At 44.1% G+C, this 23,821-nt stretch overlaps 1 protein-coding gene across 1 annotated transcript in view; it reads right to left on the reverse strand.

Annotated features, from left to right (window-relative positions):
* The window catches only part of LOC115173247 (zinc finger transcription factor Trps1-like), a 191,641-nt gene that overhangs the window by 135,247 nt on the left and 32,573 nt on the right, over window positions 1-23,821 (reverse strand). Inside the window, exon 3 of the mRNA XM_029731162.1 lies at window positions 5,370-6,454. Within this exon, the coding sequence (XP_029587022.1) occupies window positions 5,370-6,454 (1,085 nt within the window). The remainder of the gene's footprint in view (window positions 1-5,369; window positions 6,455-23,821) is intronic.

Raw genomic sequence — 23,821 nt, forward strand, 5'->3', positions numbered from 1 at the left:
AATTCCCACTAGGGGATGAAAGCAGAACAGTGTTTATGATTGTGTAACATTTTTTTTATTTTTATAATGACAATATTTGAACCCGGAGACATCCAATTGATATAGATAGCGAGACAAAGATTGCTAAGAAATCATTTCAACCAGAGGCTGGTAATAGCTCCGAGTCACGTACAGCCCTTTTCTTTTGGCGTTATTAGATCATATGTTTATTAAGACTCCCAAACATACTGTAAGGTCCATGTGTGCAATATATGTTTGGCAGGCATTCCCTTAATACAATATAAATGTTTATTTCTGTACACAAGGAAAACGCTAAATGGTTGTGCAACTTTACAAATTAACCTGTGTACGCCAATAAAATAAATCACACACAAAAATGATGAGAAAAGCTTTCAAAACAACAAATAACTAACAAATACAAATAAGATGGATGTAGCTATATTTTGAAGAGTTACGCATCATCAATTTAATAACTCATAGATTTATCCTAAAACCATATTTATAAATCATTCCTGGTCAATACTAGGATATTAAATTAGCTAAGAAGTACACATCATTTTACAAATAAGCTCAACTAAAAACAGTGAGTAACATAGCAATTTATTCTCTTGGTCAAAAAACATTAGCTCAGACTGCCCACAATGCGCTATTACAAAATGGAGGGTCATAAAATAGTTATTTTTTTGGACGAGTAGTCCATGAACATAATGTTTCAGGTTGGGATGTACAGTTGAAGTCGAAAGTTCACATACACTTAGGTTGGAGCAATTAAAACCTGTTTTTCAACCACTCCACAAATGTCTTGTTAACAAACTGTAGTTTTGGCAAGTCAGTTAGGACAACTACTTTGTGTAGGACAAAAGTAATTTTTCCAACAATTGTTTACAGACAGATTATTTCACTTATAATTCACTGTATCACAATTCCAGTGGGTCAGAAGTTTACATACACTAAGTTGATTATGCCTTTAAACAGCTTGGAAAATTCCAGAAAATCATGTCATGACTTTAGAAGCTTCTGATAGGCTAATTGACATCATTTTAGTCAATTGGAGGTGTACCTGTGGCTGTATTTCAAGGCCTACCTTCAAACTCAGTGCCTCTTTGCTTGACATCATGGGAAAATCTAAAGAAATCAGCCAAGACCTCAGAAAAACAATTGTAGACCTCCACAAGTCTGGTTCATCCTTGGGAGCAATTTCCAAACGCCTGAAGGTACCACGTTCATCTGTACAAACAATAGTACGCAAGTATAAACACCATGGGACCATGCAGCCGTCATACCGTTCAGGAGGGAGATGCATTCTGTCTCCTTCCTGAACGTACTTTGGTGTGAAAAGTGCACATCAATCCCAGAACAACTGCAATGGACCTTGTGAAGATGCTGGAGGTAACAGGTACAAAAGTATCTATATCCACAGTAAAACGAGTCCTATATCGACATAACCTGAAAGGCTGCTCAGCAAGGTAGAAGCCCCTGCTGCAAAACCGCCATAAAAAGCCAGACTCCGGTTTGGGGACAAAGATCGTACTTTTTGGAGAAATGTCCTCTGGTCTGATGAAACTAAAATAGAACTGTTTGGCCATAATGACCATCGTTATGTTTTGAGGAAAAAGGGGGACGCTTGCAAGGCGAAGAACACCATCCCAACCGTGAAGCACGGGGGTGGCAGCATCATGTTGTGGGGGTGCTTTGCTGCAGGAGGGACTGGTGCACTGACAAAGCCCTGACCTCAATCCTATAGAAAATGTGTGGGCAGAACTGAAAAAGCGTGTGCGAGCAAGGAGGCCTACAAACCTGACTCAGTTACACCAGCTCTGTCAGGAGGAATGGGCCAAAATTCACCCAACTTATTGTGGGAAGCTTGTGGAAGGCTACCCGAAACGTTTGACCCAAGTTAAACAATTTAAAGGAAATGCTACTAAATACACTCATTGAGTGTATGTAAACTTCTGACCCACTGGGAATGTGAAGAAAGAAATAAAAGCTGAAATAAATCATTCACTCTACTATTATTCTGACATTTCACATTCTTAAAATAAAGTGGTGATCCTAACTGACCTAAGACAGGGACTTTTTACTAGGATTAAATGTCAGGAATTGTGAAAAACTGAGTTTAAATGTATTTGGCTAATGTGTATGTAAACTTCCGACTTCAACTGTATTTATTACAGTGAAAAAAAAAGACTACACTTCCCATGAGGCCTCTCTCCATGGGTGCCCAGTTACTTTGATGACTCAAATGTCCCACTAAGAGACAAGGCTCAAGCCCCGGCTGGCCTGAGTTCCTGCAGACTACATTGCAGACACATGCCAGATCTTACAACGCCTGGAAAGCTATTCACAACATATCAGCTAACAACATCATATGATATAGCAATCTGATGACCGACTGCACAGTCAATGATGTGGCACGCAACCATTGGTTGACGCAATACAACGCCTGGGCATCTAGTCGAGTAGGAACTGTACCGTTATATCACTATCAAATGCCGACCGCATTATCTACCAAGAGAATTCTCTTCCATCATAATCACAGTTGTGTATACCTCCCCCGCAAGCAGACACATCGACAGCCGTGAAGGAACTTCACTGGACTCTATGTAAACTGAAAACCACATATCCTGAGGCTGCATTTATTGTAGCCGGGGATTTTAACAAGGCTAATCTGAAAACAAGGCTCCCCAAATTCTATCAGCATATCGATTGTGCTACCAGGGGTAGCAAAACACTGGATCATTGTTATTCTAACTTCCGCGACGCATATAAGGCCCTCCCCCGCCCACCCTTCGGAAAAGCTGACCACGACTCCATTTTGTTGCTCCCAGCCTATAGACAGAAACTAAAACAGGAAGCTCCCGCCCTGAGGTCTCTTCAACGCTGGTCCGACCAATCGGATTCCACGTTTCAAGATTGCTTCGATCACGTGGACTGGGATATGTTCCGCATTGCATCGAACAACAACATTGACGAATTTGCTGATTCGGTGTGCGAGTTCATTAACAAGTGCATCGGTGACGTTGTACCCACAGCGTCGATAAAAACATTCCCCAACCAGAAACCGTGGATTGATGGCAGCATTCGTGCAAAATTGAATGCGCGAACCACTGCTTTTAATCAGGGCAACGTGACTGGAAACATGACCGAATACAAACAGTGTAGCTATTCCCTCCGCAAGGCAATCAAACAAGCTAAGCGTCAGTATAAAGACAAAGTGGAGTCACAATTCAACGGCTCAGACATGAGAGGTATGTGGCAGGGTCTACTGTCAATCATGGACTACAAAAGAAAAATCAGCCCCGTCGCGGATCACGATGCCTTGCTCCCAGACAGACTGAACAACTTTTTTGCTCGCTTTGAGGACAATACAGTGCCACTGACACGGCCCGCTACCAAAACCTGCGGGCTCTCCTTCCCTGTAGCCAACGTGAGTAAAACATTTAAACGTGTTAACCCTCGCAAGGCTGCAGGCCCAGACGGCATCCCCGGCCGCGTCCTCAGAGCATGTGCAGACCAGCTGGCTGGTGTGTTTACAGACAAATTCAATCAATCCTTATCCCAGTCTGCTGTCCCCACATGCTTCACCACCACCGTTGTTCCTGTTCCCAAGAAAGCTAAGGTAACTGAGCTAAATGACTACCGCCCTGTAGCACTCACTTCCGTCATCATGAAGTGCTTTGAGAGACTAGTCAAGGACCATATCACCTCCACCCTACCTGACACCCTAGACCCACTCCAATTTGATTACCGCCACAATAGGTCCACAGACGACGCAATCGCCATCACACTGCACACTGCCCTAACCCATCTTGACAAGAGGAATACATATGCAAGAATGCTGTTCCCTGGGTCTCGACCCCGCCCTGTGCAACTGGGTCCTGGACTTCCTGACGGGCCGCCCCCAGGTGGTAAGGGTAGGTAACAACATCTCCACCCTGCTGATCCTCAACACTGGGTCCCCACAAGGGTGTGTTCTCAGCCCTCTCCTGTACTCCCTGTTCACCCACGACTGCGTGGCCATGCACGCCTCCAACTCAGTCATCAAGTTTGCAGACGACACTACAGTGGTAGGCTTGATTACCAACAACGACAAGACGGCCTACAGGGAGGAGGTTAGGGCCCTCGGAGTGTGGTGTCAGGAAAATAACCTCACACTCAATGTCAACAAAACAAAGGAAATGATCGTGGACTTCAGGAAACAGCAGAGGGAGCAGCCCCCTATCTACATTGACGGGACAGTAGTGGAGAGGGTGGAGAGTTCTAAGTTCCTCGGCGTACACATCACGGACAAACTAAAATGGTCCACCCACACAGACAGCGTGGTGAAGAAGGCGCAGCAGCGCCTCTTCAACCTCAGGAGGCTGAATAAATTTGTCTTGTCACCAAAAACACTCACAAACTTTTACAGATGCACAATCGAGAGCATCCTGTCGGGCTGTATCACCGCCTGGTACGGCAGCTGCTCCGCCCATAACCGGAAGGCTCTCCAGAGGGTAGTGAGGTCTGCACAACGCATCACCGGGAGCAAACTACCTGCCCTCCAGGACACCTACACCACCCGATGTCACAGGAAGGCTAAAAAGATCATTAAGGACAACAACCACCCGAGCCACTGCCTGTTCACCCCGCTATCATCCAGAAGGCGAGGTCAGTATAGGTGCATCAAAGCTGGGACCGAGAGACTGAAAAACAGCTTCTATCTCAAGGCCATCAGACTGTTAAACAGCCATCACTAACACAGAGAGGCTGCTGCCAACATACTGACTCAACTCCACCCACTTTAATAATGGTAAAATGTATGTAATCAATTTATCACTAGCCACTTTATATTATATAATGTTTACTTACCCTACATTACTCATCTCTTATATATATACTGTACGCTATACCATCTACTGCATCTTGCTATCTTGATGTAATGTATCACTAGCCACTTTAAACAATGTCACTTTATATAATGTTTTCATACCCTACATTACTCATCTCATATGTATATACTGTACTCTATACCATCTACTGCATCTTGCCTATGCCATTCGGCCATCACTCATTTATATATTTTTATGTACATTTTCGTATTCATTCCTTTACACTTGTCTGTATAAGGTAGTTGTTGTGAAATTGTTAGGTTATATTACTTGTTAGATATTACTGCACGGTCGGAACTAGAAGCACAAGCATTTCGCTACACTTGCATTAACACCTGCTAACCATGTGTATGTGACAAATACATTTGATTTGATTTGATACTACTGATGGGTGGTTCTGGTATCTGGAGTTTCAGTAGTTATGAAAGACAAACAGACAACCACTAACCAACGCACTGTTGAATGCCAACAAACTTTCTTTCAGGTGCAGAGCATATTTACCTGTATGTCGTAGGTGCCGTTAAGTAACAAGCGTGGGGACCCTGTAGAGTCCTGTGGCGCCCCGGTCAGGGCGGTGTAGGACGGGGGCCGTGTAGTGTCTTTGGCGTGTTGGCTCTGTGGGGAGAAGCCCACCATGTTGTGCAGGGCCAGTATCTTAGTGTCCAGCTCTGCGTCCTGCCGCGTGCGGTTGTGCAGGCCTAGGTGGTACTTCCGATAGTGCTTGATCAGGTCCGTGGCGTCGTTCCCGTAGTAACCGTACCCACAGATGTTGCACTTGAAGTCCTGCAGTTTGGGAGAGCAGGGTGGGGCTACCCCTGTCTCGGCCCCCAGGGGGCTGGGCGTGATGTTCTCGGCCCCCTCACCTGCCCCCCTATGTGGGTGGAGGGGGCATAGCAAGGGGTATCCAGAGCCCTCCACCCCGTCCTGGTGGACTGAGATCCCCCCTGTGGGGCTGTAGGAGGGGTCCTTGTCCTCCCCGTTACTGGTGACGCCCTGGATGATGACGCCCCTCCCTCGGGCGCCCAGCAGCAACCCCTCCCTGACACCCACCCTTTCTCCCCCTCCTCTCTCCCCGGCATTCCCCAGCAGCAGCTCCCCCGCCGGGCTGCGTGCCTGTCTCCCGTCCCCCTCATCTGGTTCTGATCTGAGCGGAGACAGAGACACAGCCCCGTCGGGCCCGGCCCAGGATGGGAGCGCCGGCAGATTTGAGTCTGTCACCTCATGGCAGGGGAAGGACGCTACATTTCCTCCCTTCTTGTGGCTAGGGTAATTAAAGACAGGCCTGTCGGTGTTGACTGTCGCCGCTGTTCCCACTCCTCCGCCGCCCCTCCCTCCTCCGTCCCGTTTGATGGAGCCTGAGACGGAGCCCGGGGAGGAAGAGGAGTCCTCCTGCTCGTCTGGGACTGGCACGTGGGCCCGGCCTAGTTCGGCCGGCAGCAGCCCGTCGGCACCGTTGGGCTCTGAGGACCGGCTCCCGGCACTGTCCTCGCTATCCGGCCCGGTGGCCTCTGCGGCCAGAGCCTCACCTTCTCCTTCTTCCTCACCGCCGAAGCTTCTCAAAGGGGGGTTCTTTTTCCTCACCATATCTGCAGGCAGGCAGCACAGACAGACAGACAGACAGACAGAATGTTTTAGTGTCACACTTCCTTGAGCAATAGGTATATTAAACATAGAGGAATAGGCATATTAAACACAGAGGAATAGGTATATTAAACACAGAGGAATAGGTATATTAAACACAGAGGAATTCGTATATTAAACACAGAGGAATAGGTATATTAAACACAGAGGAATAGGTATATTAAACACAGAGGAATAGGTATATTAAACACAGAGGAATAGGTATATTAAACACAGAGGAATAGGTATATTAAACACAGAGGAATAGGTATATTAAACACAGAGGAATAGGTATATTAAACACAGAGGAATAGGTATATTAAACACAGAGGAATAGGCATATTAAACATAGAGGAATAGGTATATTAAACACAGAGGAATAGGTATATTAAACACAGAGGAATAGGCATATTAAACATAGAGGAATAGGTATATTAAACACAGAGGAATAGGCATATTAAACACAGAGGAATAGGTATATTAAACACAGAGGAATAGGCATATTAAACATAGAGGAATAGGTATATTAAACACAGAGGAATAGGTATATTAAACACAGAGGAATAGGTATATTAAACACAGAGGAATAGGTATATTAAACACAGAGGAATAGGTATATTAAACACAGAGGAATAGGTATATTAAACACAGAGGAATAGGTATATTAAACACAGAGGAATAGGTATATTAAACATAGAGGAATAGGTATATTAAACATAGAGGAATAGGTATATTAAACACAGAGGAATAGGCATATTAAACACAGAGGAATAGGTATATTAAACACAGAGGAATAGGTATATTAAACACAGAGGAATAGGTATATTAAACACAGAGGAATAGGTATATTAAACATAGAGGAATAGGTATATTAAACACAGAGGAATAGGTATATTAAACACAGAGGAATAGGTATATTAAACACAGAGGAATAGGTATATTAAACATAGAGGAATAGGTATATTAAACACAGAGGAATAGGTATATTAAACACAGAGGAATAGGTATATTAAACACAGAGGAATAGGTATATTAAACACAGAGGAATAGGTATATTAAACACAGAGGAATAGGTATATTAAACACAGAGGAATAGGTATATTAAAAACAGAGGAATATGTATATTAAACACAGAGGAATAGGTATATTAAACACAGAGGAATAGGTATATTAAACACAGAGGAATAGGTATATTAAACACAGAGGAATAGGTATATTAAACATAGAGGAATAGGTATATTAAACATAGAGGAATAGGTATATTAAACACAGAGGAATAGGTATATTAGACATAGAGGAATAGACTCCCCATGTAACGGCTGAGGGAAAATGATTAAGTGAACTGGATCTCTATTCAAGAACCACATCAATTGAAGGCTTTACCAAATAAGATGGAGACAGTGGTAGTTTAGCGCTCTCTCTCTCTCTCTCTCTCTCTCTCTCTCTCTCTCTCTCTCTCTCTCTCTCTCTCTCTCTCTCTCTCTCTCTCTCTCTCTCTCTCTCTCTCTCTCTCTCTCTCTCTCTCTCTCTCTCTCTCTCTCTCTCTCTCTCTCAGCGCATAACAACTTTCAAGAGTTCCTCTATTAAATACAACAAAGCAAAAAAAGAAGTTATTTTCCCCGTACAACTTAAAACAATGGCGGCCGTTCAGCTCTGGTCCATAAACAGAGCTCCTCCTCTATAACCAGCAACAACACCAGTTGCTGAACATTGTTGATGGCATGTTGATCAGTAAAATCTGTGTGCCTATAGTTAATGATAAGGCTTGTGAAGTGGCAGCTAAAGAAGTCAAATATTAACTTATAAGGAATGCAGAAAGTGATCATAGTGTTGGATTACTGTCCATGTGTATGTCTAGCAGACAATGGGGACAAAATAACACAAACCATTAAGTCGGATTTGCCACGGTACAAACTGAATGAAATGAATTTGTAGGACGGAGGGGGTCAGCATGAGAGCAATTTTCAGTTTGTTTGTTTCAGTGTGTGTGTGTGTGTGTGTGTGTGTGTGTGTGTGTGTGTGTGTGTGTGTGTGTGTGCGCGCGTCTAAATTCACTAAACCCCAATTCTCTCCATCCAGGGTGCTTAGAATTCCTCATAATGCCAATGTCATTTCTTCTCCAGTGAAACATATGGAGAGTCATTTCCTAATTTAGGTTGTAAATAAAATGAGTATTAAATAAAGCAATGATTGTTTGTAAGGGGCAATGCCTAAACCAGTGTCCATAAAAGCTGCAGGAAAAATGTGAATCAACAGCTCCATCAGACATGTCACCAGTTACACTGTTTCAATCACTACCAAGTCACTGTTGGATCTCTACCATCACTCTGCCACAACTGGAATTTACAACTACAAAAGCATGTTATTAATCAAAATACATGAATTAACTTGATTCATCAACAATGAAACAAGAATAATTGGCCTAGTGTTTAAAATGCATTATTTTTGAAGTTGTTCTCTGGATCTGTGACTTCAATGCAGCAGAAACACACTTTTAATAAACGGCTTACAATCCGCTAACAACAGACTTTGACCCCGAAAACTAACACTTACAAGAGTTGAAATTAAACAGGCCTGAAAACTATGGGGATTGTGTAAATTTGTCCCAGAGTTTGGAATGGCTTTCTCATGGCCTCATTATCGAATCACACCCCTCGAAATGGCTTGCAATCATTAACCTCTCTGAAAATTTGCCCAAAGGCTAACTCAAAAATACTACCCAAGAAAGAGAGTGTGCCTGACGCGTCAGCCCGGCTTCAACAAAGAGCGGGGAAAAAGGTCTTCAAGCAAACAATGGAATTGTCATTCAACAACAAAATCAATGTTTCACTATAGTCAAAGTAAGGAAAATGACAGCCGATCTGTGTTCAGAAGAATAACAGACTACTAGTGGGTAACAAAATAGTCCCTCTCATCCCACCCCCACACGGAGCAGAAGAATCGTCGGGATTTCTACTTTCAATAAACTTCGGATCAATGTAAACCCTCCAAAAAATGTGATATCATCCTTAATCACATCTCAGACAAAATAATCTTCTAAAGCACTGTTCATTACCCAGAAGCATTGTGTTTAGCTCTTTTGTAATATCACCAGGAAGCAGTGAGAGCAGAGCTTTAGTGGCTCCATACACGGCTCAAGTTCCTCAACAGAGGAGTGTGATTTAGCATGAAACGTCTCCCGACTCATAAAAGAGAAACGTTTTTTATCCCTGATATGTCATACAATTACACTACAGGAAAAGGAGGACCGAGCACACCCCCATTCTCATCGACGAGGCTGTAGTGGAGCAGGTTGAGAGCTTCAAGTTCCTTGGTGTCCATATCACCAACAAACTATCATGGTCCAAACACACTAAGACAATCATGAAGAGGGCACAACAAAGCCTATTCCCCCTCAGGAGACTTAAAAGATTTGGCATGGGTCCTCAGATCCTCAAAAGGTTCTACAGCTGCACCATCGAGAGCATCCTGACTCGTTGCATCACTGCCTGGTACGACAATTGCTCGGCCTCTGACCGCAAGGCACTACAGAGGGTAGTGCGTACGGCCCAGTACATCATTGGGGCCAAGCTTCCTTCCATCCAGGACCTCTATATCAGACAGTGTCAGAGAAAGGCCCTAAAAATTGTCAAAGACCCCAGCCACCCTAGCCATAGACTGTTCTCTCTGCTACCGCACGGCAAGCGGTACCGGAGCGCCAAGTCGAGGTCCAAAAGGCTTCTTAAGAGCTTCTACCCCCAAGCCATAAGACTCCTGAACAGCTAATCAAAGGGCTACCCAGACCCTCCGGATGAAAAGTGTGCCCAAAGTAAACTGCCTGCTACTCAGGCCCAGAAGCTAGGATATGCATATAATTGGTAGATTTGGATAGAAAACACTCTAAAGTTTCTAAAACTGTTTGAATGATGACTGTGAGTATAACATAACTTATTTGGCAGGCGAAACCCCGAGGACAAACCATCCAGGAAAAAATAAAATTGAGGTCACTCATTTCAATGGGTTTCATTGAGAATCTAGAATTCTAAGGCAGTTGCTTGCAGTTCCTATCACTTCCACTGGATGTCAACAGTCTTTAGAAATTGGTTGATGTTTTTCCTTTGTGTAATGAAGAAGTAGCCCTGTTCAGAACGAGGGTAGAGTGAAGTGTACTGTTTGATAGAGGCGCGTAACCTGAAAAGCACGCTCCACTTTGTTTTCCTCCGGTATTGAACTGAACGCAGTTTATCCCGTCTTAAATTTTATTGATTATTTATGTAAAAAAATACCTAAAGTTGTATTAGGAAAGTTGTTTGAAATGTTTGGACAAAGATTACAGGTAACTTATGAGATATTTTGTAGTCATATTGCGTGAGTTGTAACCAGTGTTTTTCTGGATCAAACGCGCTAAATAAATGGACATTTTGGATATATAACGACGGAATTAATTGAACAAAAGGACCATTTGTGATGTTATGGGACATATTGGAGTGCCAACAGAAGAAGCTCATCAAAGGTAAGGCATGAACTATATCGTTATTTCTGAGTTTTGTGTCGCATTTGTGTCGCATTGTATGGTAAAACTGAATTGCATTGTAAAACTGAATTGTATGGTAAAACTGAATTGTCCGGGGGTTTCATCGGATGGGGCCACAGTGTCTCCTGACCCCTCCTGTCTCAGCCTCCAGTATTTATGCTGCAGTAGTTTATGTGTCGGGGGGCTAGGGTCAGTCTGTCACATCTGGAGTATTTCTCTTGTCTTTTCCGGTGTCCTGTGTGAATTTAAATATGCTCTCTCTAATTCTCTCTTTCTCTTTCTTTCTCTCTCTCGGAGGACCTGAGCCCTAGGACCATGCCTCAGGACTACCTGGCTTGATGACTCCTTGCTGTCCACAGTTCACCTGGCCGTGCTGCTGCTCCAGTTCCAACTGTTCTGCCTGCAGCTATGGAACCCTGACCTGTTCACCGGACGTGCTACCTGTCCCAGACCTGTTGTCCCAGACCTGCTGGAACCCTGACTTATTCACCGGACGTGCTATCTGTCCCAGGCCTGCTGTTTTCAACTCTCTAGAGACAGCAGGAGTGGTAGAGATACTCTCAAAGATCGGCTATGAAAAAGCCAACTGACACTTACTCTTGTGTTACTGACTTGTTGCAGCCTCGACAACTACTATGATTATTATTATTTGACAATGCTGGTCATTTATGAACATTTGAACATCTAGGCCATGTGCTGTTATAATCTCCACCCGGCACAGCCAGAAGAGGACTGGCCACCCCTCATAGCCTGGTTCCTCTCTAGGTTTCTTCCTAGGTTTTGGCCTTTCTAGGGAGTTTTTCCTAGCCACCGTGCTTCTACACCTGCATTGCTTGCTGTTTGGGGTTTTAGGCTGGGTTTCTGTACATCACTTTGTGATATCAGCTGATGTAAGAAGGGCTATATAAACAAATTTGATTTGATTTGATATGGTAAAATTGAATTGTATGGTAAAACTGAATTGCACGGTAAAACTGAATTGTATGGTAACATTTAAATGTATGGTAAAATTGAATTGTAAGGTAAAATGCTTAGTGTGGGGAAAAAAACATTTGACACCTGCCATTTCAGATGCATCAAAAGTACTGGGCTATAATCAATAACATGCCTAGTGACGGAGCTGCGAGCGGCGAAGTGGCGAGAGAGAGACCGCTTCATCTCCTATTACATCTCCACCCGGCACAGCCAGAAGAGGACTGGCCACCCCTCATAGCCTGGTTCCTCTCTAGGTTTCTTCCTAGGTTCTGGCCTTTCTTGGGAGTTTTTCCTAGCCACCGTGCTTCTACACCTGCATTGCTTGCCGTTTGGGGTTTTAGGCTGGGTTTCTGTACAGCACTTTCTGACATCGGCTGATGTAAGAAGGGCTTTATAAGTCAATTTGATTGATTGATACACCTCAGGAAGAAAGACACATCAGGCCCACCACAGTGATACACACCACAGTGACAGACACCACAGTGATACACACCACAGTGATACACACCACAGTGACACACACCACAGTGACACACACCACAGTGACACACACCACAGTGATACACACCACAGTGACAGACATACACACCACAGTGACACACACCACAGTAACACACACCACAGTGACACACACCACAGTGATACACACCACAGTGACACACACCACAGTGACAGACACCACAGTGACACACACCACAGTGACACACACCACAGTGATACACACCACAGTGATACACACCACAGTGATACACACCACAGTGACACACACCACAGTGACACACACCACAGTGGTACACACCACAGTGACAGACACCACAGTGATACACACCACAGTGACACACACCACAGTGATACACACCACAGTGACAGACACCACAGTGACAGACACCACAGTGATATACATGGTCATTTGTAACGAGGCAAATCTATAACAAAATATGTCATCTTAAATGTCAAAGTAGGACGTCATGTTTCATTACCTCCTCTCTCTCGTTCTTTCTCTCTCCCTTCTTCCCTCCCTCTGTAGGAGAAGCCTTGCTGGGTTATCCTTAGGACACGGATGCCAGGCTCCTCTCCTCTCCCTTCCTTCCCCTTCCTCCGATTAAGTTTTTAGTGTGGCGGCAAATTTATGTTGGGGGACCCTGTCCCTTTCTCCCTCTCTCTCCATCCTCTGGCTCAATGTTCAGAGTGTTTTAGTTAGTGAAGCCTGGGCCAGGTGTTCAACATTAGCTTCAAGGCATTTCAGGCCTCTGTGATGTTTTTAGGTTTAAACATCAATCAGCAGCCTCCTGAGTGGCGCAGCGGTCTAAGGCACTGCGTCACTACAGACCCGGGTTCGATACCAGGCTGTGTTGCAGCTGGCCGTGACCGGGAGACCCATGAGGAGGTACACAATTGGCCATGCGTCGTCCGGGTTAGGGGAGGGTTTGGCCGGCCGGGATTTCCTTGTCCCATTGCGCTCTAGCGACTCTTGTGGCGGGCTGGGCGCATGCACGCTGACATGGTCGGCAGTTATACGGTGTTTCCTCCGACACATTGGTTGGCTTCCAGGTTAAGCGGGCGTTGTGTCAAGAAGCAGTGCGGCTTTGTTTTTTCCATTTATATTTCAATGTTGGGCATTAGCACGTTAGCAAGTGGGGTGCACCGATTGGTGTCACCGCGATAGTCAGTACGTGTTACACCTGTGCTGGTTGTCATCTTGTTAGTGGGAATGTGTTTCACCTGTACTGGCCCAGGTGATATTAAGAGTGGCTGGCCCAGTGCTCCAGTTGTCTGGAGAGAGGTGCAGGGTTAACACCTTTAGTTGGCTCCCTATTTGATTTCTATTAAAAAAAACTATGCTTTATCTGATCTTCCCTGTTTACGTTTTGCCCCCCTTTTGGTTTGCTTCCTGTCTGAATACCCCGGCATATGGCATATACGGTATACTGCCCAAGACTAGTCTGTACCTTTACATGTCACTTGAGTGATGATTCCTGCATCATTGCATCGTAAGGTGTGATCAGGAGTAGGCCGTGAGACACAAAAGGGAACAGATCATTCATTATCCTTTAACAAACTACATACTTTCATTATGCATACAACAGCAGCACAGGAAAAACAATGTTCATTAGCATCCATTGTCATGCACCACAGAAGTCCTGTATAGTATAGTTTATGGAAGTCAACTTATGCCGTGTGAACATTTCTTGTGACGCATGATCTGGCCTTCAATGACAAAAGTATGATCCTCAATCAGAGCACAATCTGAGCGATGACGGATAACTTTACAGCTCTGACAGTGCACTCTGTATACTTGTCCATTGTGCCTCACTTCAGGCGTTCCGATTCTACAGAACAACAGTTCTCTTCAAGGACAAACACCTCTATAGTCAACATTTAGGGGGTGTACTTGTACATCAAGCTGCAGACCTAGTCCTGCTGTATCCATTCAGACAGTCTCAAACAGACCTAGTCCTGCTGTATCCATTCAGACAGTCTCAAACAGACCTAGTCCTGCTGTATCCATTCAGACAGTCTCAAACAGACCTAGTCCTGCTGTATCCATTCAGACAGTCTCAAACAGACCTAGTCCTGCTGTATCCATCCAGACAGTCTCAAACAGACCTCGTCCTGCTATATCCATTCAGACAGTCTCAAACAGACTTAGTCCTGCTGTATCCATTCAGACAGTCTCAAACAGACCTAGTCCTGCTGTATCCATTCAGACAGTCTCAAACAGACCTAGTCCTGCTATATCCATTCCCATAATCCTTGTTTCTATTCACTACAGGTTTTGACCATGTCTCAGTCAGAACAAATGCGTCATCCAGAGGTGTCCAAACATGACCATGGGTCATATACACAGCTGGAGGACCCCCCCGGACCCCCCAGACCCTCCTCTCAGGCCCAGGGACAAACCCAGGCTGTGCTGGAGGACCCCCCCGGACCCCCCAGACCCTCCTCTCAGGCCCAGGGACAAACCCAGGCTGTGCTGGAGGACCCCCCCAGACCCTCCTCTCAGGCCCAGGGACAAACCCAGGCTGTGCTGGAGGAAGGGAAAGGAGGAATGTTTATTAAAACTACATTACCAGACTGTCTGACCCCCTTCATCATTTAACCATGTATTTAGAAATTCACCGTAGGGACAAACACACACACACACACACACACACAACCCCCCCCCAGGGGCCTCTTCTCTACTCCACAAACCAACCAACCAACTAACCAACGGGGCCCATTTCACTTCCTTACTATTTACAGCTTCTTAAATCGCTGTGATAAAGAAATAAAATACCTATCCTGATTGCTTTCTGTCTCCGGTGGGAGCCCGGCTGCCATAATATGAACATGAACGCATCCCTAATTAAATAACTCAGAGGCTCATAAGCCCTGGGAAGGGAGTGGGAACCAAACAGAAAAGCTCTCAGAAGAGCCATATTGACAGACAGACAGACCCAAAGCTTTTGCCTCTACTCAGTCTAGCTCCGCGGCCTGCTATTTCAATAAGGGAGCGAAAACGAGACTATATGACACAATCTCTCTTGGCTGGCTGACAAACTGCCTGACGTGTTAGTCTGTCGGTGTTTCTTCTTGTCTCTCAGTAGCAGTATATTCAGCAGGCAGCACTGTGGAGACAGGCCCCCGCTACGGTCTGTGTGAATACCATGTGTGTGTTGTCACGTCTAAGAGAGCTCTGCCGGTCCCACCTTTCTCCTTCTTTTCTCCTTTTTAAATGTCGCTTTTTTTCCCGTTTCTTTTTTACATCATCGTTTATGATGTCACTGCTGCCACAGGCTTTGTGTTAGAAGAGGCCCAGCCGCTAGGACCCCAAATCTGTCTTTCTTTTGCAGTTTAATCTCATTTGCAACATTAGGAATAAATCACATTACTGTCATAGGAGTAATGTTACAACCGCGAGGAGGGTCTATGGAAAACACATATGCAAGATTGAGTGTGCGCAATTAATTATCATAAAAACTAAATGTCAAACAGCAGAGTCTCGGTGAAGACTCACCCTGCCTTATGAGAAACACACACTTAAGGCGCCCGCATGCTTCCCATCCGAAACAGTTTGGAACATATTATTACGACATTTTGTTTGTTTTTGTTTGTTTTGGTCTTCGGCAAGGCTTTTTTCGCCTGTTTCGTGCAAACCACATATTTTCTAGAGGCAAGCCGAATTTTGGTAGCCGAAGTCTAGCCCCTCGTCGATCATTGGTCAACAGTAGGGATTCTTCAATCAAGTGTTTGTTGTCACTCAACGAGACATGACTCATTTTCATGCACATTTTTTCACCTGAGAAATATTGCACAAAACATCTTAGTTAGATGTAAAATAGTGCGACTAAGATCTCCTCGGCAAGAAAGTCAAAATGAATGACAGATTTCTTGAGTTAGATTATTCTGAATATTTTGAGGAAGTGTATACTGGCTACGGCGTCTCAAGATGGATAAAAAGTATTATTGCAACTTTTTTCTAGTTTTTTAAGTGAAGATCTTCTCAGGGAATATGCGAGCACACTCATTCGGTTCACATAGCCAAGTTTCGCTAGGCGACAGTCAAACCGGAGCATGTGGAAGCCTTGTGTCACATGAATTCCACCGATGGCTAAAACAAGCTTGCACATGCAAAATAATGACGAATAAAACAAGATAAGTACTCTGCACACTATAATTCCAAATGACTGTAACAACTCTTTCTTTCCCAGTGCAGAAATACATGGATACGCATAATTGTCCCTGCTGTATCATTAACCAATACAGTGAGGGAAAAAAATATTTGATCCCATGCTGATTTTGTACGGTTGCCCACTGACAAAGAAATGATCAGTCTATAATTTTAATGGTAGGTTTATTTGAACAGTGAGAGACAGAATAACAACAACAAAAATCCAGAAAAAAGCATGTCAAAAATGTTATAAATTTATTTGCATTTTAATGAGGGAAATAAGTATTTGACCCCCTCTCAATCTGAAAGATTTCTGGCTCCCAGGTGTCTTTTATACAGGTAACGAGCTGAGATTAGGAGCACACTCTTAAAGGGAGTGCTCCTAATCTCAGTTTGTTACCTATATAAAAGACACCTGTCCACAGAAGCAATCAATCAATCAGATTCCAAACTCTCCACCATGGCCAAGACCAAAGAGCTCTCCAAGGACGTCAGGGACAAGATTGTAGACCAACACAAGGCTGAAATGGGTTACAAGACCATCGCCAAGCAGATTGGTGAGAAGGTGACAACAGTTGGTGCGATTATTCGCAAATGGAAGAAACACAAAAGAACTATCAATCTCCCTCGGCCTGGGGCTCCATGCAAGATCTCACCTCTTGGGGTTGCAATGATCATGAGAACGGTGAGGAATCAGCCCAGAACTACACGGGAGGATCTTGTCAATGATCTCAAGGCAGCTGGAACCATAGTCACCAAGAAAACAATTGGTAACACACTACGCCATGAAGGACTGAAATCCTGCAGCGTCCGCAAGGTCTCCCTGCTCAAGAAAGCACATATACATGCCCGTCTGAAGTTTGCCAATGAACATCTGAATGATTCAGAGGACAACTGGGTGAAAGTGTTGTGGTCAGATGAGACCAAAATGGAGCTCTTTGGCATCAACTCAACTCGCCATGTTTGGAGGAGGAGGAATGCTGCCTATGACCACAAGAACACCATCCCCACCGTCAAACATGGAGGTGGAAACATTATGCTTTGGGGGTGTTTTTCTGCTAAGGGGACAGGACAACTTCACCGCATCAAAGGGACAATGGACGGGGCCATGTACCATCAAATCTTGGGTGAGAACCTCCTTCCCTCAGCCAGGGCATTGAAAATGGGTCGTGGATGGGTATTCCAGCATGACAATGACCCAAAACACACGGCCAAGGCAACAAAGGAGTGGCTCAAGAAGAAGCACATTAAGGTCCTGGAGTGGCCTAGCCAGTCTCCAGACCTTAATCCCATAGAAAATCTGTTGAGGGAGCTGAAGGTTCGAGTTGCCAAACGTCAGCCTCGAAACCTTAATGACTTGGAGAAGATCTGCAAAGAGTGGGACAAAATCCCTCCTGAGATGTGTGCAAACCTGGTGGCCAACTACAAGAAACGTCTGACCTCTGTGATTGCCAACAAGGGTTTTTGCCACCAAGTACTAAGTCATGTTTTGTAGAGGGGTCAAATACTTATTTCCCTCATTAAAATGCAAATCATTTTATAACATTTTTGACATGTGTTTTTCTGGATTTTTGTTGTTGTTATTCTGTCTCTCACTGTTCAAATAAACCTACCATTAAAATTATAGACTGATAATTTCTTTGTCAGTGGGCAAACGTACAAAATCAGCAGGGGATCAAATACTTTTTTCCCTCACTGTACACTGTAGGATTGTCTTGAAATGTGTTCTATTCAAGTCCTGGCCAAAACTTGAGAGATCAAACAAAAAATGAAAGAACTCACATCATCAAGTGATACAAATTATTGGAGACACACACACACACACACACACACACACACATACACACATACACACACACACACCATCTTAGGTCAGGACTTAGCCAGCAGCATACCACCCTGCATCCCACTGCTGGCTTGCTTCAGAAGCTAAGTAGTGTTGGTCATGGATGGGAGACCAGATGCTGCTGGAAGTGGTGTTGGAGGGCCAATAGGAGGCACCCTTTCCTCTGGTCTAAAAATACATTTCCCAATACCCCAGGGCAGTGATTGGGGACATTGCCCTGTATAGGGTGCTGTCTTTTGGATGGGATGTTAAACAGGTGTCCTGACTCTCTGTGGACACTAAAGATCCCATGGCACTTATCTTAAGAGTAGGGGTGTTAACCCCTGGTGTCCTGGCTAAATTCCCAATCTGGTCCTCATACCATCATGGCCACCTAACCATCCCCAGATTCCCATTGGGTCATTCATCCCCCTTCCTCTCCCCTGTAACTATTCACCAGGTTGTTGCTGTAAATGAGAATGTGTTCTGAGTCAACTAACCTGGTAAAATAAGAGTTAAATAAAAAGGGCTTTAATAGTTGTTTCATCTCAGGCTGTGAACTGTGATAGAATCCAGGCTTATTTCACAGGGTTCTGTGTGGGGAAATGCTGTACTCCACTGGGTTGGCTTGCTGGCTGGTTGATGCCATTTCTTTCACCACAGAATGCCAGCACCACAACCTTACCTCAGCCAGTCAAGCGGATCTGTGCCCTGTCACACGTAGCCATTTCCATTAGCAAAACTGACTGCTAATAGGCCTGAGTCAACCTCTGCTCTGGAAAACACCATAAAGAGACAGTGTTGCCGTTACATAACAACCCAGACTTTAAAAGATACTCTTTAATTTACAGCAGGCCTCTGTACCGGTTGACCCCTGTATATAGTCTCTCTATTGTTATTTTCTGCTCTTTAATTGCTTGTTACTTTTTATTTCTTATTCGTTTTTTGGTTGTTTTTTTACTGCATTGTTGGTTAAGGGCTCGTAAAGTAAGCATTTCACTGTAAGGTACCTGTTGTATTCAGCGCATGTGACAAATACAATTGGATTTTGATTTGATGCAGGGCATTACGCCAAACTGAATCTGTTTAAATCAAATCAACTTTCAAACATATGAATTACCTTTATGAAGTCTGAGAAAATGATTTCCTAATATTAAATCAATAAAATAACAGTTGATATTTCAACCCATTTCATGTGTAGCCATGTGCTCAAAGTCAACCTTTTTCCACAGCTACCATGACATCTCTTTCTCATGCAGTCCGGTCCATCTTTAGTGGTGAAAGATTCCCATTGTTGCAAGACAGCAGGGGAGGACAGTTAAGAGTTTTCTGCCTTCCTGTTCTTGATATTAAGAGAGGGAGTGAACAAAAATATCCAGCAGCTTGCTGAGAGAGAGAGAGAGAGAGAGAGAGAGAGAGAGAGAGAGAGAGAGAGAGAGAGAGAGAGAGAGACAGAGACAGAGAGAGACAGAGAGAGACAGAGAGAGACAGAGAGAGACAGAGAGAGACAGAGAGAGACAGAGAGAGACAGAGAGAGACAGACAGACAGACAGACAGACAGACAAAGGCTCCACCTTCCACATAAACAAGCAGTGGAGACATCTTTTGGAGACTAAAATAGCTATTGTGCCCCTTTAGATCAACAGGCCTCTGAAGAAGCAGGCTTTATTCTCAAAGTAAAGGGAGAAAAAAAAGAGAGCAAAAATGATATAGAACGGCATGCTAATCTCCTCTTCATGGAAAAAGAGGATCGCGAGAGAGCTTTAACTATTTGCACATCGTTACAACACTGTATATAGACATAATATGACATTTGAAATGTCTCTATTCCTTTGGAAGTTTTGTGAGTGTAATGTTAACTGTTCATTTTATATTGTTTATTTCACTTTTGTTTATTATCTACTTCACTTGCTTTGGCAATGTTAACATATGTTTCCCATGCCAATAAAGCCCTTAAATTGAAATTGAATTGAGAGAGAGAGCAGCAACGACAACACTATGGTCTCCATATGACACAGATTCTGTCCTACTCTTCATATGACACAGATTCTGTCCTACTCTTCATATGACACAGATTCTGTCCTACTCTCCATATGACACAGATTCTGTCCTACTCTCCATATGACACAGATTCTGTCCTACTCTCCATATGACACAGATTCTGTCCTACTCTCCATATGACACAGATTCTGTCCTACTCTTCATATGACACAGATTCTGTCCTACTCTTCATATGACACAGATTCTGTCCTACTCTCCATATGACACAGATTCTGTCCTACTCTTCATATGACACCGATTCTGTCCTACTCTCCATATGACACAGATTCTGTCCTACTCTCCATATGACACAGATTCTGTCCTACTCTCCATATGACACAGATTCTGTCCTACTCTCCATATGACACAGATTCTGTCCTACTCTTCATATGACACAGATTCTGTCCTACTCTTCATATGACACAGATTCTGTCCTACTCTCCATATGACACAGATTCTGTCCTACTCTCCATATGACACAGATTCTGTCCTACTCTTCATATGACACAGATTCTGTCCTACTCTTCATATGACACAGATTCTGTCCTACTCTCCATATGACACAGATTCTGTCCTACTCTCCATATGACACAGATTCTGTCCTACTCTTCATATGACACAGATTCTGTCCTACTCTCCATATGACACAGATTCTGTCCTACTCTTCATATGACACAGATTCTGTCCTACTCTTCATATGACACAGATTCTGTCCTACTCTCCATATGACACAGATTCTGTCCTACTCTTCATATGACACAGATTCTGTCCTACTCTTCATATGACACAGATTCTGTCCTACTCTTCATATGACACAGATTCTGTCCTACTCTCCATATGACACAGATTCTGTCCTACTCTTCATATGACACAGATTCTGTCCTACTCTTCATATGACACAGATTCTGTCCTACTCTTCATATGACACAGATTCTGTCCTACTGTCCATATGACACAGATTCTGTCCTACTGTCCATATGACACAGATTCTGTCCTACTCTCCATATGACACAGATTCTTACACTTCGGGTTGAGAAGGAGCATCTAGACAGACTTGTATGGAAGTGTGAGTTGTAGGCTATGCCTTCTTTTGAATTCTAGAACTGCAGAGATGGGGCTGCTTTGGTTGGACTGACCTGGAGAGGGAGTTTGAAATTAGACAAAAATGACCCCAGACTGGTTCTGCTGCTCTGTAAAATGGTCTATTTTGATTTGAAAGATAGGAATAAAGATGTACAATCCCTCACATTAGAGAGAGAGAGAGAGAGAGAGAGAGAGAGAGAGAGAGAGAGAGAGAGAGAGAGAGAGAGAGAGAGAGAGAGAGAGAGAGAGAGAGAGAGAGAGAGAGAGAGAGAGAGAGAGAGTGTTTTTTGGGGTGGGAGAGGAGCATTTCTGAAAAATAAAGTGCTTTACCCATAATTCCCCACGCTGGGTTCTCCATTTTTTTCTCCATGTGGCGGGGTATAAAAGGGAGACACTCCCAATAGCAAGGGGCTGTGACTAACGGCCTCTCCCTGACTTTTTTAACGTGTCATATTGTTCCAACACAATACAACAAACACTATCTACTTCTCTCTCTCTCGCCCTCTCTCTCTCAATTCAATTGAAAGGGCTTCATTGGCATGGGAAACATAAGTTCACATTGCCAATGCAAGTGAAATAGGTAATAAACAAAAGTGAAATAAACCAGAAATTGACAGTAAACATTCCACTCACAAAAGTTCCAGAATAATCTCTCTCTCTCTCTCTCTCTCTCAATCACACAACACTGATGGGTCATGTTTATTCATGAGGACAGTTCTGCCACATCAAAGGGTCCCATGGCAGCACACAGGCAAAGATTACGGCTCCTCTCTCTCTCCCTCCTTCTCTGAAAACGATGACAGAAATGTACTACTGTGGCGAGGCTTTGAAGCCATTTAATGATGCAACACAACTGTGGTCTGATGACAATTCAGTTTAGATGTACTGTCACAATATCAGTCAGACAATGTCAAACACTGCTCCACAATCCATTGTCACTTTCACCCGATTGTGTTGAACTAAAACGACAGCCGTTTGCGTGTAAATGCTTCATCAGCCAAAACTAGGATGTACACGCACAGCCTTGGTGATGAAAGTGTTCTTGATGCAGTTTCTCATTTCATAAATAGAGTTACCTGACAAGTTATGGTTCAAAACAGTGCTGCCCAAAATCTCCTGGTTGGTTGCCGAGCTAAACTTTGCATGAGGTGACAGCTTATTTTAACCTGTTCTCCCAACATATGTGTGCTTCTCTTCATCCTTTTTCCATGTCATTATGTTCATCCATAAGCCAGACATCATGCTGGACAGGTTGTCTATGGGACTCCAGTGTTCCCCAACATGCAGGTTGAACCCAGATAAGTCTTGTCTGAATAAAGGGACATGTTTAGGACAGTGGTAAAGATCATTCCAAATACTTTCGCAACTTTCTTCCACCTGTAAGAAAAGTGAGTGAACTCTGAAAATAACCCATCACACTGCAACCCCCCTCTCTCTCTCTCTGCTTCTCTCTTTATTATCCTCCCCTCCCCGCCGACTTGCCCTCTTTGCACTCAATCAGCGCTCGCTGGAACAACAGAGAACAACTGTTTCCTCTACACTTCCTGTGATCACAGGGTCCAAGCTGTCAGTTGGGGACAGGGGTCACGCGCTACGGAAAAACACTGCAGATAACAGGCCGAGGACGGAGAGAGGAAGAGAGACTGAAACTGTGTGTGTGTAATGTTTACTGTTAATGTTGTCTTTGTTGGTTTTGTTTTAGGTTTTTTACTTGGAAATGTAACCACGTTTCCTATGCCAATAAAGCCCCTATGAACTGAATTGAGACGAGGGCTGGGAAAGAGAGGAGGGCTTGCAGAGGTAGAGGAGGACTGGAAGAGAGAGGAGGGCTTGCAGAGGTAGAGGAGGACTGGAAGAGAGAGGAGGGCTTGCAGAGGTAGAGGAGGACTGGGAGAGAGAGGAGGGCTTGCAGAGGTAGATGAGGACTGGGAGAGAGAGGACTGGGAGCACAATTAGACCAAACCAAATCATGAGAAAACCCAAAAATAATTACTTGACACATTGGAAAGAATGAACAAAAAAACAAAGCGAACATGCTAGGTAGCCTAGTGGTTAGCGTGTTGGGCTTGTAACCCAAAAAAATGAATCCCTGAGTTGACAGGGTAAAAATCTGACGCTCTGCCCCTGAGCAAGGCAGTTAAACCCACTGTTCCCCGGGAGCCGAAGACGTGGATGTGGATTAAGGCAGCCCCCCACACCTCTCTGATTCAGAGGGGTTGGGTTAAATGTAGAAGACACATTTCAGT

This window comes from Salmo trutta, chromosome 34, assembly GCF_901001165.1.
Source record: "Salmo trutta chromosome 34, fSalTru1.1, whole genome shotgun sequence".
NCBI lineage: Eukaryota > Metazoa > Chordata > Actinopteri > Salmoniformes > Salmonidae > Salmo > Salmo trutta.